At 37.5% G+C, this 17256-nt stretch overlaps 1 protein-coding gene across 5 annotated transcripts; it reads left to right on the top strand.

Moving 5' to 3' along the window:
- Positions 1 to 125: 125 nt before the first annotated feature.
- Positions 126 to 16573, top strand: SCML1 (Scm polycomb group protein like 1). Of its 5 annotated transcripts, XM_081042155.1 has the most exons (8): positions 126 to 213; positions 4148 to 4268; positions 5469 to 5549; positions 6043 to 6120; positions 10837 to 10941; positions 11348 to 11873; positions 13420 to 13571; positions 14868 to 16573. In XM_081042155.1, the coding sequence occupies exons 2-8, from the start codon at positions 4239 to 4241 to the stop codon at positions 15000 to 15002; spliced, it is 1107 nt and encodes a 368-aa protein (XP_080898281.1). In that variant the 5' UTR covers positions 126 to 213; positions 4148 to 4238; the 3' UTR covers positions 15003 to 16573. The 5 variants fall into 5 exon arrangements, with proteins under 5 accessions (XP_080898281.1, XP_080898283.1, XP_080898280.1 ...); XM_081042157.1 differs by lacking the exon at positions 5469 to 5549 and having other exon boundaries at positions 4118 to 4268; positions 14868 to 16567; XM_081042154.1 differs by lacking the exon at positions 126 to 213 and having other exon boundaries at positions 3442 to 4268; positions 14868 to 16567.
- Positions 16574 to 17256: the final 683 nt, after the last annotated feature.

Raw genomic sequence — 17256 nt, 5'->3', positions numbered from 1 at the left:
TGCTGCTGACGCTTGGTACGTGACTTGGGCATTAGCTTGCATGGCGCTCGCGGCCTGCGCGTCACGTGACCGGCTCGACTTCCGGTGCGAAGACGGTTAAAAGCTCGAGTTCTCCTAACGGTTTTAACGGTCGCGGCTCACGTAGACCAGCCATCGCTAGCCGGTTCCCGCGTCCTCCGGAGACCGATTTAGCAAGATCGCTGGCCAGGAAAGGTTTCATTTGTTCCTTTCCTTGAACTTTATGGTTTTGGATGTGGGCGAGAAGCAGTTGAGGAGCGATTTCGCTTTAACGGCTGGGGAAGTCCGGGGCGGGGGGACGAGAATTTGCCTTGAGGAAAAAGGAACAATTTGCTTTTCTGGGAGAACAAGTTGATACTTAAATTTCTGTATCACTGAGGTGGGGTGGTTCAGGGTGGTTCGGGGTGATTTCCAGTGGTTTCCATCGGTTTTAACCGCCTCTCCCGGGAGGACAGCGCTTGTGAACTTTTGAGATTTGGCCACTTGTTGAGTATTTGGTGCGACTTTTGGGGACGAGTTGATCTTTTTTCATCCTTTCTCTTGGCTGGTGGTGGGTGGGGGTCGAGGAACGACCAAAACTCTCAGACTATATATAATTTTCAGTTTAAGTAATTGGTAAACTAGCGAGTTGATTCATTGTAATATCTTTTGATATTGAGACACTGATTTTGAGGCTTTGATGATAACCGCGTTTGATCAAAGATGAATAGTGCAGCCTCGCTGTTTTACTGTAAATACGTAAATGAGGAGAAAGAAAACAAAGATGTCGGTTGAGCACAGTCGTTTCATTACTTCGTCTGTTGTAGATCGATTCCCTCCCTCCCCAACCCGGTTCTCCCCGAAGTCAGACTGCTCTAGGATTTTAAACTGGTTTAATGTTTCCAAATTGTGATTTTTACAAGCAACTTCTCTGTACGATGTTTTATAAAGAAGGGCATGGGCTCGATTCAGTGCTGGGCGATGGGATACCGTTTGGGCGGCGTTATCCCCCATTTGGCATATTTTCTAGTCCCTGAAGTTTGATACGGACAGTAGAAGGGCTGCTTTTGAGAGTCCGGATAGGAATTTTAGAAATAGGTTGTTCAGTGTATTGACTCACAGTATTGTTTTTAAAAATAATTTTTTTGCGGTGATCTGGCTGTTGTAATGTGCCCTGTTTTGCTGTGTATTCCTTGCAGTTTGTTTTCGGGTGGAAACGCCGCCGTTTTCATCCCTCGCCGTTGTGATAGGTTGATGGCAAATGAATGCCTTGTACCTTGGGAGCAGACTCTTCAAATGACTTGAAAAATGTTTTTGAAATGTCTTAAATGTCTAAAAAATGTCTTAAAAAGTCAGATGGCATTTTATTCTTATGTTATCAAGAGTTTAGATTTTCTGTGGTAAAATATGAATGAGCTTCGTATTAAGTAAACTAATTTTTCAGGATTTTGAATTTAATGACATATTAATTTTGCATAATCTAGTCATGGTTGTGCTCTAAGAAAATGTTGCAGAAACTTTACCTTGTGGGAAGAAGTGAAAGTCAAATAAAGTTGATGCTGTACCTGCTATCAACTAGATATAATATTGAGTGCTTAACTGTGTCAGTTGGTCTTCACAGCGTTGTAAAGTAGATATTATTTCAACTTTATGGGTTAAGAAATTGAGGCACAGAGAGATTAAATACCTGCCTAAAGCAAAATAGCAAATTTTGCAATTTGGCCTTGGATTCAATTATTCAAGCTCAGTTTTTTGCACTATGCCCCAGTACTTCAAATTGACTTACAACAAATTGTTGCTGTCTATGCAATGTACAGGTGCAAGTGAATGAAAATTACATGATATGACCCTGAGGTTTTGTTGTACATGTGCTCAATGATGAATCGTTCTATTGGGAGCATGTGGTAATAAAATAAAAGTAGCCAGCATTGGGTGCCCTTGCTATGTCAGTCATTGTTCTCAGCACTTGACATATATTATTAATTCATGTAATCCTTATAACGCTATGAAGTTGGTACTGTTATCCCCATTTTACAGATTTTTTTAAAGGACAGTGAAGTTAAGTAAGTTGTCCAAAGTCACACAGCTAGTAAGTTGAGGAGCTAGGACCTAAATCCAGCTATTCTGGCCCCAAGCCTAAGGTCTTAACTGGCATTTCAAGTTGCCTCTCATACAGTAGAAATGTTGAGAGTCCAATGGTAGACTCAGTGCTTGCTGCTTCTGTGTCTAGCCACAGCCAAGTTTTAGCAGCATTGTAATTAACCCAGTAGGGAATTGTCTGATTGTAAGAGTCTAACAGCGATTGGCAAACTTAGTCTATAAAAGGCCAGGTAGTCAATATTTTAAGCTTAGAGCAAGGGGACAAGTGGTAAGAGGTGGGGAGGCTCCTAACTGTGTAAGGACCTTGTAAGCCTTAATAGAAGTTTGGATTTTGTTTTGTTATTGTTATAGAAGGGATTCCATGTGATTTTAATAATGAAGTAAGGCACATAGAGTCTGGAGCCAAACTGTACAACCTAACTAGCTATGAGGCCTGGGTAAATGATTTAAACTTTCTTTGCCTCAGATTTCTCTTAAGGGAAATAGGGATAATAATAGAGCCTGCCCTGTAGGGTTGTCAGGAATACTAAATGAGTTAACACACATCAAGTACTTAGAATATTGCCTGCCAGAGTAAGCAGTAAAATCTCTTAGTAGTATCTGTACCTTGTGCTATATTCCAAATTTTCTATAGTGAAACTATATTTAATGGAAAAATATATATATATATATATATCAATAAAACAAAATTGTTAGAAATACAGTGAGAGTATAAGAAATACTATTAGTGTTGGGAAACTTTAATTCACTATTCTCTCTCATTCTGTGAGAGTTCAAGTAGAGGTACAAGATTGCTCTGCAGTGTTCTTTGTAAGAGCAAAACTTTAGAAGTGACTTGAATGTCTGTGAATTGAGACTGATTAAATGAATCATGGCCTATCTGCCTGGTAGGAAACTAAGAAGTTCAAGTGACTGCGGTGTATTTAAAGGTATTGCTTTGGAAAGACTTCTCCCACCATCCATTACTCTTGCCTGATTTTGAGTTTTAGATCAGTTGAATCATACGCTATATTCTCTTTTGTGTCTGGCTTTTACTCAACGTTACCATGGTGAGATTCGCCCTCTTGTGTAGCAGTAGTTGGTTTATTCTTATTGCTGTGTAGTCATACTTTGTATGAAAACACCACAGTTTAATTGTTCATAGCTTGTATTAGTCTTATAATCAGAGAAAAATACATATAGTTTTAAAAAGTAAAATCTCGCTGAATTACAGCTTAAATCGGAGGTATTTTATAACTTGAAGTTATCCCACAGTATTAGCCTGCGTTTATCTAACTGGAGAGTTAATTTTCCCTTTATTCAGACTGTTGTGACAGCCCTAGCTCAGGATGGATAAAGGGAATTAGCACTATCATTAATGCACCCTTTCCAGTACCATGATGTCAGGGTTCAAATCCCTACTACAAGACATAATATGATTGCATTGCACTGCGTGTCTTTCTGTAGTTGCACAGTTAAATGACTCAGAACCATAACTTACATAATTCTAGAAGATTTTTTGGCTTATATTTCACATACATTTATTTAGGTTTAATATCAAATTTAACTGCAGAATCAATCATAATCTTAGAGCTGAAATGACTGTAGAGATAATCTCAGCCAGTTTACACCTGGCAGATGAGGATGTGGTGTCTTGAGTGGTTTGCCCAGCCTCCCAACTTGGGCAGGGGCCCAAGCTGGAACAGACTCCTGACTCCCGAAGTAAAAATCCTGAGATTCCTTTATAGAAGCAAAAGCAGTTGGGAATCCTGTTCGCTTGTTTCCAGCATTGACTCTGTAACTTTTAAATTGTGAAGCATTCACTTCACAATTTGGAGTTGTGTTTGATATTCATATTCTTAGGGGTGGGCAATATAGTCCTTCAATTTTTAAAGGTTTATTCTAAATCACAAATGGAAAATTTCTTGTTTTGTCACTCTAAAATTCAGCTGGACTCCCAGTTCGAGTTGGCATTGTGAGAACATAACCAACCATACTAAGTTTATTAAGGTAGTGTGTAAAGTAACTTTTTATGCGTTAGCTTTTCAGGAATACGAGTTTTACCTCCTAGGTGACCAAGCAGTTTCACAAATAAACCGTCCAGCAAGTTTAAAATTAAGGCCCAACTCAGAGGAAGTGGAATTGGCTCCTGTTGCACAAAGATGTCTAGCTGCTCCAGTGAACCCGATGTGGTTTGTATATTCAAATTGAAAATCTGCCGTTGTTCTTTTCATTGTGCTATATTTCTTGTCTAAATTTAATTTAACTTCACAGAGTGAAATTCAGAGATCGTAAGTGTACAGTTCATGAGTTTTGACAGTGATCTGTAAAGCTGCTATGTACGTTCAATGTACAATTTTTTGTGAACAGATACTAACATTTCTTTTGGGTAAATACTCAGGAGTTGAATTGTTAGGTCACAGGGTTCTTTGTAATTTTAACTTTATGAGAATCTGCCAAACAGTTTTTTAAAGTCGTTGTGGTCTTATACATTTCTGTCACATTCTGCTGTATTTCTTGATCCCTGACGTTGAATAAAAATAGAGATTATTAAACTATATGTAATTTGGCTTAACGGAAAACACATTTCTTTACTTACATAAGGATAAGGATATTAATGCCACCTAGGCAGTATAGGCAATTCTCTTAACTTCTATCAGCTCTAACATTTTTCATCTTTGATGATAAGGTTAACTGCCTACCAAGAGACATTTTTTTCTGACATAATTATGTAAAAGCACTTGGAAAAGCGTAAGCTACTATATAAGGCTAAGATGGCATATTTTTATAAGTACTAACTGATAGCAATTCCATATTATTTTGGCTATGTCTTTTGAAACAGATACACATAGCTTCTAAATATGCTTATTTTAAAATTATCTCTATAGTTCACAATTAATTCTTAGAATAAAGTTATTAAGTGAAATTGAATGGTTATTTACTCTCTATTTATTTATACCCTGTCTCATTCCAAAACATGTTTTAAGGTGATTTAGAGATTTATGAAGAAATAGGTACTTAAGTGTTTCCTATTTTGTCCACAGAGTGGCACTGTTGGATTATTTAAAAATCAATAATCACATAACATGGTTCTTTGTGGTTAGATACTTGCTTTAATAGTTCTGTTCTGGTGTCAGAGTACTAGAAAACTAGTCTTTCTACCCTGAGGTACAAAAGAGGTTAAACTCTGTGGAAATGATGTCTTAATTGTAATTGGGTTAATGAGAAAACAGTTCTGCAATGACATCTTTTCTTGTAGTCATAGTATTTACAATGGACAAAGGTCCTTTGATATCACAAATAGGCTTTTGGAGCTTCTTGAAAGTGAACTTGAAGTCCTATCTTTCAGTTCTCTAGTCTTTCCTTTTAATTTGTTAATAACTCTCCCTTAGATAAAAACTCGAATATCTACTTGTGATGGTGATAACACTGTTCTTTATGCATATGAACCAAATACTGCATGTGTCAATGATGTAAGTAATGTTAATTGCCATTTGCCAAATACAGTAACACTTAACCACTTTAAGGAAAAAGATTTGAATTCTTCACATATTATAGAGTGCCTCTAAACCATTCAAGAAAATATTATTCTCTCCCGACTTTGTTCACTTCCTTTCATTACACAATGAGCATTTAACCATTTTACTTCCCTCTTTCCTTTATCTAGTAGGAAATTCAGAGCAGTGCTTACTCATTTTCAGTACAAAACTCTAAACAAAAGTCCTTCTGATAGAATAAATTCTTTCCTTACTTTCTCTCTTAATTAGCATTAATCATTTCCAGTCTCATAGTAATGTGAATTTTGCTGTTGTTTCATCTCTGCTTTAGACTAAGACTTCTGAAACTCTTTGAAAAGTCATTGAAAAATAAAAGCAATTGAAGTAAATAAAGTGTTATTTTTCTCCTAATATTCAGTTTGGCTCTTATAGAAATAAAGCATTAATTATTTTACTTTTAAAATCTTAGCAGGCAAGTGTTATGTCTGAAGCATCCTGCCCCGAAGAGCAACAAAAAACAGTTCAGGATGTCCTGAGTCATTGCCAGGTACAAAAATTCCTTCTCTCAAATATAGTTTTCTAAAATACTAAACTGAAATTCTCTTTATCTCATATAAAGAGGAAGTATACCATGAATTGAAATTTTGCTGTATTAAATTTTTCATGATTATCACCCCACTGTGATAATTTTAAACAATTTCTAGTTGAGTAGCATCTCCAGGTGAAAATTTTACAATAGCAATATGTAGATTTTATAGCTTATTTTTAAAAATTCTTAACTGATCAAATGTAGTTAATGTCTCTTTCATCTAGATTGCACAATATTGAATGCATTTTCCCTCCAAAATCTTTAAAGGAAATTGACTGATTTGGGTGAAATTTAGTATGTGCCTAAATGCATTTCAAGAGATCTCAATTGAAACAAAATGGCAGCCTACCACTGTTTTTACAAGAGTGAATCTTACATAGTTTTGAGGGAGTCTAATAAAAATTAGCATGTTGGTAGAGATTGATAGAAGTATGTAATTATCAAAGATTTAGTGAGCTGCATACCCTAGAGGTAATGAAAGTTTATTTTTTAAAAAGTGTTTCTGAACATATCAAGTGTCTTGAGTAAAATGCGCTAACATACTTTGAAAAGTAGAGTGTTTATGCGAGTCTCTATCATTGTTATCACTGAGAGCAGAAGTGCAATGCTTAAAGGGAAGATATCAAGTCTTCTGGGGAAGGATGTACAGAGGGTGGGCCGTAGTGGGGGAGGGAGGAGGTTCTGATTTTGAACAGGGCTATCCTTGGCCTGCCTTACATACGAGGTGTGACAGTTAAGTTCATGAACTTGCCACCGTGCACTTACATTGGCAGCACGGTACAAACAGCTCGGTAAGGTTTCATAACCTTGGTATATCAGTGTCTCAAAGCTGTGTTCGTGTCGACATGTGGCAGTGTCTTGCTGAGTGGCATTCATTATTGTTGTTGCATGTTTTTGTGTGCCATTGCAAGAATGAGCTTGAATTAGAGTAACGAACAAACATTAACTTTCTTGTACTTGAAATTTATATAATGCTGTTAACTGTTACCTCAATAAATTTAATAAAATTTAAAAATTTTTACCAAGTTAAAAAAAGGAAAAAACAAAAGAGCCACTTTTTAGAAGCCAAACTGCCTTAAGTTGATATAACTATCAATGACAATTTAATTTATTTTATTTCTTTTCATTATGGCCTGGATACATGTGTACAGATTATGAGTGTGAGGAAGAAAAATAACAGATGTGTTGAATTTTTTTTCCCTTGTAAAATAAGTAAACCAATAAATTATCTAAATTTTTCAAAATGTTCTTAAAAAAATTTGTTAAACTTGGCAAGAGAGGAAGTGAAATCAGGGACATGTTAGTCCAAGTTTATGGGGATAATGCCATGAAGAAAAAGGCAGTGTACAAATGAATTAAACATTTTTCTGAGAGGAGAGAACGCGTCACTGATGAAGGTCAGGGCAGCCAATAAATAACGAGCAGAACTGACGAAAACATTGCAGAAATTCGTTGAATTGTGCATCAAAATTGTCAGCTGACTGTGAGAAGCAAGTAAACATAGCAGACCAAGTAAACATTGATAGAGAAATAGGAAAATCTTAACTGAAAGTCTTGGCGTGAGAAACGTGTGTGCAAAAATGGTCCCAAAGGAGCTCACCATGAACAAAAGGAAAGGAGAGTTGAAGTTTGCAAAGACCTCTGGGAGAGGCAAGACAGTGTTATCACTGGTGATAACATTGGGCGGTGTTATCACTGGTGATGAAACATGGGTGTACCAATACGAACCTGAAACAAAGTGCCAAAGTGCACAAGGGAAGTCAGCCAATTCTCCACGACCAAAAAAGTTCCGTCAGTTCAAATGAGTCAAAACGATGTTGCTAACCTTTTTTGATATCAGAGGGATTATTCATTATAGCTGGACAGTTAACCAAGTTTACTATTTGGAAGTGCCTAAAAGGCTGCGTGAACTTTTTGCCAACAATTCATGGCTCTTGCCTCACGACAATGCACCAGCTCACACGGCATTGTCTGTCAGGGAGTTTTTAGCCAGTAAATAAACAACTATTGGAACACCTCCCTACTCACCTGACCTGGCCCCCAATGACTTCTTTCTTGACCTGAAGATACAGGAAATATTGAAAGGAAGATATTTTGATGACATTCAGGACATCAAGGGTAATACGACAACAGCTCTGATGGCCATTCCAGAAAAAGAGTTCTAAAATTGCTTTGAAGGTGTGGCCTAGGTGCAGGCGTAGGTACATAGCTTCCCAAGGGGAGTACTTCGAAGGTGATTGTAGTGACATTCAGCAATGAGATATGTAGCACTTTTTCTAGGATGAGTTCACAAACTTAATTGTTCAACCTCATATAGCACCCATTTAGTACTCATAACTCTGAGAGAGATTTTCATCTTGGTTCTGTAACATGAAGAAATTGAAGCACAGAGAAGTAAAGTAACTTGACCAAGGTCACAGAGTCAGTAAGTGGCAGAACTGTAGTATTTAAGCCCAAGTGTGTTCCCCTAGAGCCAGCACTATTTACCTCAGCGCTGTAGCTCAATGGGTCTCACACTTGATGGTACATCAGAATCACCTGGAGGGATTGTAAAAACGAAGCTCGCTGCCTCCACTCTCTGAGTTCCCAATTCATTAAGTCTGGGGTGGGAGATTTGGCATTTCCAACAAGCTAGTAGGTCATGTTGAAGCTGCTGGTCCACGGCCCACACTTTCAGAACCACTGCTCCGGGCTTCTGGTCACTTTCTCTGTTGCAATTGTCTCTTTACTTGTCTATCTCTCCAGCTAAAATGGGAGTTTGTTAGGATAGGCTCTGTTTGTTTTTTTTTCCCCCTCGATGTCCACATTTCCAGCATCTAGCAAAGTAGCTCTGACAGGATAGCCCCTCCATAAATGTTTATTGGAATGAATGAACGAGGAAATGGTTCTGGCCTCTTATTTAAGTATTTTTTGTTCAGGAGAAATTTCTGGGTATTTCAAGAATTCTCAGGTTTTATCAGTCACATACCTGGTTGGCATATAGGGGATGTGTACTCAAAGGTTTTATGAAGTTAATTGTTGATTACATGATGTTAAAATACTTTGAAGCCAACAGTCACATCTGTTACATTGGGCTCACTGTTCTTTCAGTGGAACACTCATTGCCCATTCGTTCATGCCGTCATCGTGTACAAAGAGGCTCTTTGGCCTTTTAGCAAATTGGAAAATTTCTTTAAGTAGTACCTTTCTTGATATAAAATGACTCCATCTGTAATGACGAGCCAGGAAAAGTAAGAGGAGCACATGCTAGAGTGGGACTAATTAATTTATTTAGCAATATCTAATCAATTTATTTAGCAATATGTAATATCAAAAGACAAAGGCAATTAATAGAATGTGCTAATGACAGAAAGTAAAGGTGGTGAAGACTAAACTATATTGATAACAATGTCATGTCAAAAGAGTATACATATATACAAGTTTAAGAGATCGCAACCTACGTTTACTATTGATTAAAAAATCACTTGGCTAAATAACCAATAACAATAAGGAGTATCTAAAAGCAGTAATAAATTTTATAGATGCTAAAAGCTCACCAAACTGTGGGGAAACAACAGTGGAAAGGTCAGGAATCAAAACCTTGCCAGGTCCACGGCTGGAAAATTGAGGTGTCTACTGATGGTGCAAGCTGCATACAAGTTTCCAAAATGCTGACAAGTTCTTAAGAAGGCTAACCATGGGGAACAGCACTGGAGAGGTTGGGAACCAGCCAAACCTCACCAGATCCGCAGCTGGAAGTCAGGGAGTCCCCTGGTTTTGTAAGCTGAATGTTGTATACGAGTTTCCAAAATGTTAGAATGATAAAGAATCACCAATCACCGATGACGTAATTACACTGCCAACTGAGATCTGTCATAGTTTTTCAATGTACCTTAGAGCCAAGCTCCTTGTTCCTGCCTCCCCCTCAGGGAATGGCCAGTTCCAGGAGGGTTCGGCAGTTACTGTGATAAAAAATATTGCTTATCTGGCAGAAGGGCCAATTTATTTGGACAAACAATAAATACCTACTGTTCTCACCTAGGACCATTGGCCTAAGGCCTTCCAAAGCCTGGCAACATGCTTGTCATGTCATTCTGATATAACTTACTTTTCTACCTCATCTACTGATACAGGCAAAACAGACAGAAAGCAACATCATCTCATATCTCCCCTGTCGGGAATGAGACGAGGGAGAATTTTCTCTTTAAGCTAACCAATACCTCACATGCATTCTCTCATGTGACGGAACAAAAGAGCAAAAAGCTAATTAAAAGCTAACCAGTACCTCACATGCAGTCTCTCATGTGAGGGAACCCCCACATGCAGTTTCTCTTGTTGGGGAACAGAAAGCTGACAGACAAAAGATAACATCAGCCAATGAAGGCAAATTTTTCTAACATCTTTCCCACACCATCATAAATGTGATGGGTTTTAGGAATTGTGGTACATTATTTTTCCAGAATTAAAGCTTCTTAAAATGCCTGAATGACATGGAATAGTTACATAGGAGTTTGGGGCTCCTTGTGTCAGCCAGCTGGGCTCTATGTCACCAACAACCAGGTATCAAGTGAGAAATAAGAAATTTCTGACAGCTTGAGAAGTTTTCTTTGTTCCTAGCAGTTAAAATTAGACTTATTAGTATTTTCTTGTATGTCACTGTTCTTTTGAAATAGAAACTGTTGATTTGTGTTATAGGCCATCCAGGATGCTATTAAGAACCTGGATAAGAAGTGTGATGTCATTACTGGAAAGGTTTCAAAAATTCACCGTACGCGTATGAAAACATTGTTGCAAAGTCGTGTAAGTATTATAAAAATATTTTCATAGCTATAATAAATGTCTGGTTTCTGAAAATGCCTGTCAGTTAGAAGTGAGAGAGAACTAATAACTCTGGGATTGCAAGGCTGATCTATATTTACGGTAGCAGCAGAAGGGAAACTAAACCTCTTTGGGAAGAAGGGTGAAGTTTAAGTTTGACAAATGTATCAACAATGGTTATTATTTATGTTTGTAACCACAATGTTAAAGTATAAAATGCAGTTAAAATGTAGGGTTGAAGAGGAATAAAAATCATATAACCAAAATAGAGCATTAATCTTTAATTATAGAAAGCAATGTTGCATGGAAAATAAATATTAATGTATTTAACTGTTCCTTTTTTGCTCACTCACAGTTGGTTTATTATGCTGGGTTTGTGTCATTTCAGAAGCTGCTTGGATATGCACACAAAAGTTATTCCCTGCTTTCTAGAAAGATCAGATTGCAGAAATCAAAGAAGAGGGCGTTGTCTCCTTCTTCATACACTTGCCATGAGAGTTATAGTCCAACTATACCAGTAGAAAGGCGAGAAAATGATTACCAGAGCCATACTTACCAGTCATACAATTCCCCGGACCCGAAAGCGGAAGCAATCTATGACAATCAGGATATAGGCATCAGCCCTACTCCATCAAACCAGTCCTCCATCTTCCAACATACCTATCAGTCATATTACACTCCCGATAATCCACCTGAGGGCTGCCCTTCTGGTCCTGGCTTTCCCGGCATAGGGCCTCAAGACACCAATAGTATCTTCTCATCCGTCCAAACTTCCACAGAAGTATCTACAGCCATAATGGCCCAAGGCAGAGCCAGTGCAGCGCACAACACTGAGATGATAACTTACCCATCTTTGCTGGAAAATAATACCCTCAACTGTACTACCTCATCTCTCTGCATCCCGGCTGGCTTCAGTGAGTGTGAAACAACACATACGACAAATAGCACTATTTAACCTATATTGCTCAGTGTCCTTGGTACAAGCTAGTCAAAGCTGTTTGTTTCCTATTTTGAGGGCTGATTTGAGTGGTATTCATAATGATGACTAACATTTATTGTTAGTGTCTATTATGTGCCAGACACTGTGCTAACCAACTAATATGCCTCTTCTCTACTAATACTCATAATGATCTCTCTGTGAGTTTTTAACCTTTTTTTTTCTTTGCCCTTTCCCTGGGTTAATACTCAAAATGTCCCTAAAGTAGCCAGAGCCCAGATAATAGGAAAGAAAAGGTACACACATCTGTGTCTAATTTAAATGCAAAAAAGATCAAAATTGTGTTGACGGTTCTTGGTTAGAGACACAAATCTTCTTAGCGAATTACAAAACTCACTTCTGTTATCACATACTAACTTAAGGGAGTCGAGCGCTCTGGTTGAGTAAATGAATACTTGTCCAGACACAGCAGTTTTAGTACAACTTAGTGAACAGCACAGCTCAAATTTCTCGAGGTCTGAGCACTTAAATGCTGTGTTTCCCGAAAATAAGACCTAGCTGGACAATCAACTCTAATGCATCTTTTGGAGCAACTCTAATCAGTCTTATAGTAAAATAAGACCAGGTCTTATATAACATAAGACCAGGTCTTAATATAATATAATACTGGCTCTTATGTTAATTTTTTCTCCAAAACACGCATTAGAGCTGATTGTCTGGCTAGGTCTTATGTTGGGAGAAACACGGTTGTTTCATGTCTCAGCTATTTCTTTTTTCAACATATAAACCTTCAACCAAAATATCGATTACTATGCAATTGAACTTGAAAGAGGTATTGAATATAATGTTAAAGTTACTTCTGACCTAACTAAGCAGGAAATAATCTTGTTTTCTTCAAAATTCAGATAAACATGTAAGCCTGAGAGACAGGAATTTAAAGAGTAAGGTAATGCTAAAAATGTCCATATTGAATACGTGGGAGCGATTCGGTAAAAGAACTAATTTGGTTCTCAAAATAATGGAGTTACTGAAATTCATTGATTAAAGTGAATAAATGTAAGCAGTTGTTAAACTAAATTTGGGACATCTCCATTGTATTTGGCTACTAAAATAAACAGTCTAGACACACCAAGAGGAGAGAGAGAAATTCATTGAAATATTTAAAAAGAGAGTAATAGGTTAGTTTAGATTAACCTAATTTAACCCAAGTAACAGATCTTTTGCTATATTTGCCTGTAGCCAAAGAGACCTCGAATTGCTGTCTGTTTTATGATCTTTGAAGCTTTAAGATAACTTCTGAGGATTCTTTTGTTGTTCAGGGGAGATCAGATGGGATGCTCGTGGGTAGCCATCTTTATCTAGGCTTTCACTGGATTTTACACGTGGAGCCCTGGGTCCTTGCCGGGATATTTAACAGATGGTTCCAGGAATGAAACCATTACTCTGTACTTAACATCTCTTCTTTCAGGATAATGATCAGGTCAAGTTTAATTTGTCTTTTCCCCCCCACCACCACATTGAAGCTTCAACTTCACTAGTTGGAACTGACTCGACTATACTGAAACAAAGCTGCTCTAGTGATCCTTCAGACTGGTCCATAGACGAAGTGATCCTGTTTCTGCAATATACGGATCCTCATATGCTCACCTACCTCGCCGACGTGTTCAGGCAGCATGTAATGTATCTTTTGATCCGGTTTTCCTGCCGTAATGCCTTTGAATGACCTCTGTGCAGCCCCTTCACTTGGATGCTGATGAGTGTGGGTGGTGGGGGAACCCTATCGACTGATTTTTTCCATATGTGAGAAAGGTTACTTTGCCCAAGTTAGATCCTTCAGTGGTAGAGGCTGGATCTATGCTTTAAATGAGTCCCCGAGTACCTGAAATACTACAAGTCTTCAAGTTCTCAAGGGAAGATAATTCAGCATGGTCATTCTTAGGTGTCTTCTCCTTTGTGAGAACAGCAACTAGGATCCTCCTCCCCACCTGCTGCCTGCTCTGCCCTAGGGCCGTCAGTAGGGGGCGGACCACAGGCTGTGACAGGGTGTCCTTCAGCAACTGATTCCATTTGGCTCAGTTCTGTCAACCCTCTGTGATTATTGACAATTTGGGATGCCGATACCCTCACGCTATTTATAAAGTGACGTCATGGACTAAGTTTTTATGAATTCTAATTTCTTTGACTTCTAGTTTTACTTAGCAGAAAAAGTATAGAAGGTGCCTGACAAAGGCAGTATTGCACGGGATTTCAGGTCTTCTCAGATGGTGATACAGGATTCTGTAGTTTTATTTTTAAACCATATCTTGTGAGAATAAAATAAGATGCCTCAGCAGCATCAGTTGGTCAGTTAATAAAATAAAGAATTTAAGGAGGATGCCTTGTATCTATCAAGTCATATTTTTATAGTTTTTCCTAACAAATAAAATTAGTGGTGACATATCTGATACACCCTTTACAATATTGTAAGAAAATCATTAGTTTTAGTATCTAATTAGCTTCAGACAACTAACTTTCAACATCAAGACAACACTGCATAGCACATTTACAGTTTGCATTGATGCCGACATTCTCATATTCCCAGCCTTTCTAAGAAAGTTAACCATCTGAAATTCATTTCCACCATTTACAGTTTTTACTGTTTTTGTCATAGCTACCATGATTCCCTGAAAATAAGACCTAGCCGGACAATCAGCTCTAATGTGTCTTTTGGAGCAAAAATTAATATAAGACCTGGTCTTATATTGCGTTGTATTATATTCTATAAGGCCGGGTCTTATATTAATTTTTGCTCCAAAAGACGCATTAGAGCTGGTTATCCAGGTAGATCTTATTTTCAGGGAAACAAGGTATGCAGTATTTTATTCAACATAGTATTTAAAATTAGGTAGACACTCAGGACACTTTTAAGATATTAGGTTAAATTTCCTTTACGAAAGCATTATTAATTATTGTAATTTCCTTCTCTCTGTAGGACATTGATGGGAAAGCTCTGCTACTACTCAATAGTGACATGATGATGAAGTACTTGGGGCTTAAGCTAGGGACAGCTGTGAAATTGTGCCACTACATCGAAAAGCTTAAAGGAGGAAAATACTTTAACTATTGAAAAAAAATTGTGTAGATTTAGATTGGACTTAATTCTGGGAAGACCAATGCCATCTTGGTGTAAAATAATTTTTCTTTCCTTAGAAGTTTTTGTTGCGTAGAAGGTTCCTCCAAAAAATATGTTATATCCAGAATTGCAGAACTACAGTCCAGTCCAGTCTACTTCTTTAGAAACCATGTAACATGTTAGTATTAGCATATTCACATTAGCTGTTTGTTGTCTGTATCTTGTTATTTTATCATACGGTTGACAAGTATACTTCATGTAGGAAACAGAAAAACACCTTTGATTTCAGTTAACGTTTATATAAAAAAACCAAAACAGCTAAATCCAAGTGGGAAAGTATCAGGGATTGACAAGTTGTCTAATGAATAATCCATGAGAAGCTTTCCTTAGAAGAGAATTTCAAGATGCAACTGCAGACGCTGTCTCTTTTTCAGATAAGTGTTTTTCTGTTACTACATTGTTCTACCAGTTTTCAGAAAGAGAATAGCCATATAAATTATTTTCTTTTTGTTATTATTTCTCTGTATGTTGTATTTGTAACTATTTAAAGAAAGAAGCTTAAAGACTTAAAGTGTTCTTGCCAGTGTTTTGATAAATGATAGATAGAATGGTCATTTTATGCAATAGATACACTACAAGGGTTGAATGGGTGTGGAGTCTGATTATATTCTTTTCCATTAAATATCTGTTATTCTAATTCTTTTAATAATTTGCCTAAGCTCGGATGTTTAACTAGCTCACATCTATTTATGAAGATACCTATGTCCGAATTTTAAAAAAAATATGTATTGTCTGTGTGTATTCCTCATATGGATACTGTTTCATGTTTTATTCTATATCTGAAGCATACACACAAGTAAATCTTTTCTTTTTGAATTTAAAATGGCACTTTGCACTTCTACAGAGATAAAGATTAAGTCTATATATAGTGAAATGTTTTTATTCTGTAAAAAATATGCACATCACTAAGTACCTTTTGCCTCACTCTTCAGGGTTTCCACACAGGGAAGTTCTCTGTCTTGTGCAATATTTTTAGTTAATTTGCTTTCTGAGCCATTTATCGTACTAAATTTTGAAAGGTACATTCTGATTTGTTTGGGACTTTATTTTAAAAATTAGAACTTTCAAGCAAAACATGCTCACTATTATTTTGTTATTTATTATGTTGTCATATTATATAAAATTTGTTGTAATTTTTATAAGTTATGAGAACTGGTGCTAAGTGTATTAGCCATTTGTTCTAACTGCCAATAAAATGTTCACCAGGGGCCAGAATGTACATTTTCTTTTTAGAAAACCAAGTGTCCTTTATAAACACATACAACTGTTTACTGAGCATATGTGATTTATAGAGTGGTTTTACCTATGCTATTGCTTTTGTGTTATAAGGCAAGGTTTTAATTTACACTTTTTTATTTATTTATACTTTTAATCTTCTCTCAAATTGTTTGTGTGAAGATGCTGTGCCCGGTTGAACAGTCCTCAGGTGTTTGTATAAATACTATGTTTTACGGTTGTCAGATTTTAAAATATAATAAAGTTAAATAACTGCAACAATTGGTGTCAAAGCTTCAGGTTTCATTTTGTTTGCTTTCACCGCATTATTGATAAAGAAACACTCTAAAAAGTTTGTGGTTTTATATGTCCAAATACTTGAATTTTAACACTTCGTTCTATTGGTAAACAGATTCCGAGGAGCAAAGGGCTGATCTCTTGAAGGGGCCTTAAACGAGACCCCAGGGGAACAGTAAGAAGTTAAATCAGTGAGCTTTATCTGTGCTCAAAACCTTACTTGCACTGTTACTGAGGAAGCGAGTATGCTAGAAAATGCAGTGCCCCCTAGATATCGTCCACCTGAGTTCATGCGTCTGACTGGCAATTGTGGCTACTTTTACTTGCAGGGGCCAGAAGTCAAAGTGTCTTGTCTTCAGCTCTCCCAGCTCACTTGGTGGAAAGGGTTAGAGGCTCAGGGTTGTGCTTGAGTCGCCTTCAGGACCCGACCCCTCATCCCATCCGCTCAGCAGCCGCTGCTTGGTGCCTGGGAACCCAGAAACTTCCTGCTGTTGCTTCTCAGCAGTGTGTCCTGTAGTTCCTGGAGGCGACGGGCCCTAACAGGCTCCAGGGGAGATTCTCAGGTGACTGGCATGTGGTGTCCATTTGCTGTCCACACTTGGGTCATTCAGAACCACTTGTTTGTTCACTGTCAGGTTGGTCAATTTGAAGTCCAGAGAATAAATAGCATGCTAGC

This window comes from Rhinolophus hipposideros, assembly GCF_964194185.1.
Source record: "Rhinolophus hipposideros genome assembly, chromosome: X".
NCBI lineage: Eukaryota > Metazoa > Chordata > Mammalia > Chiroptera > Rhinolophidae > Rhinolophus > Rhinolophus hipposideros.
The sequence above is the reverse complement of the archived record's forward strand: the minus strand, read 5'-3'. Positions and strand labels throughout refer to the sequence as shown.

Coding starts and splice junctions, on each gene's coding strand:
- SCML1 (XM_081042155.1), top strand. CDS start 4,239: ATGTCTAGCTGCTCCAGTGAACCCGATGTG. Junction 4,269..5,468: donor GCTCCAGTGAACCCGATGTG/GTTTGTATATTC, acceptor ACTCTCCCTTAG/ATAAAAACTCGAATATCTAC. Junction 11,874..13,419: donor CTGCATCCCGGCTGGCTTCA/GTGAGTGTGAAA, acceptor ACCACATTGAAG/CTTCAACTTCACTAGTTGGA.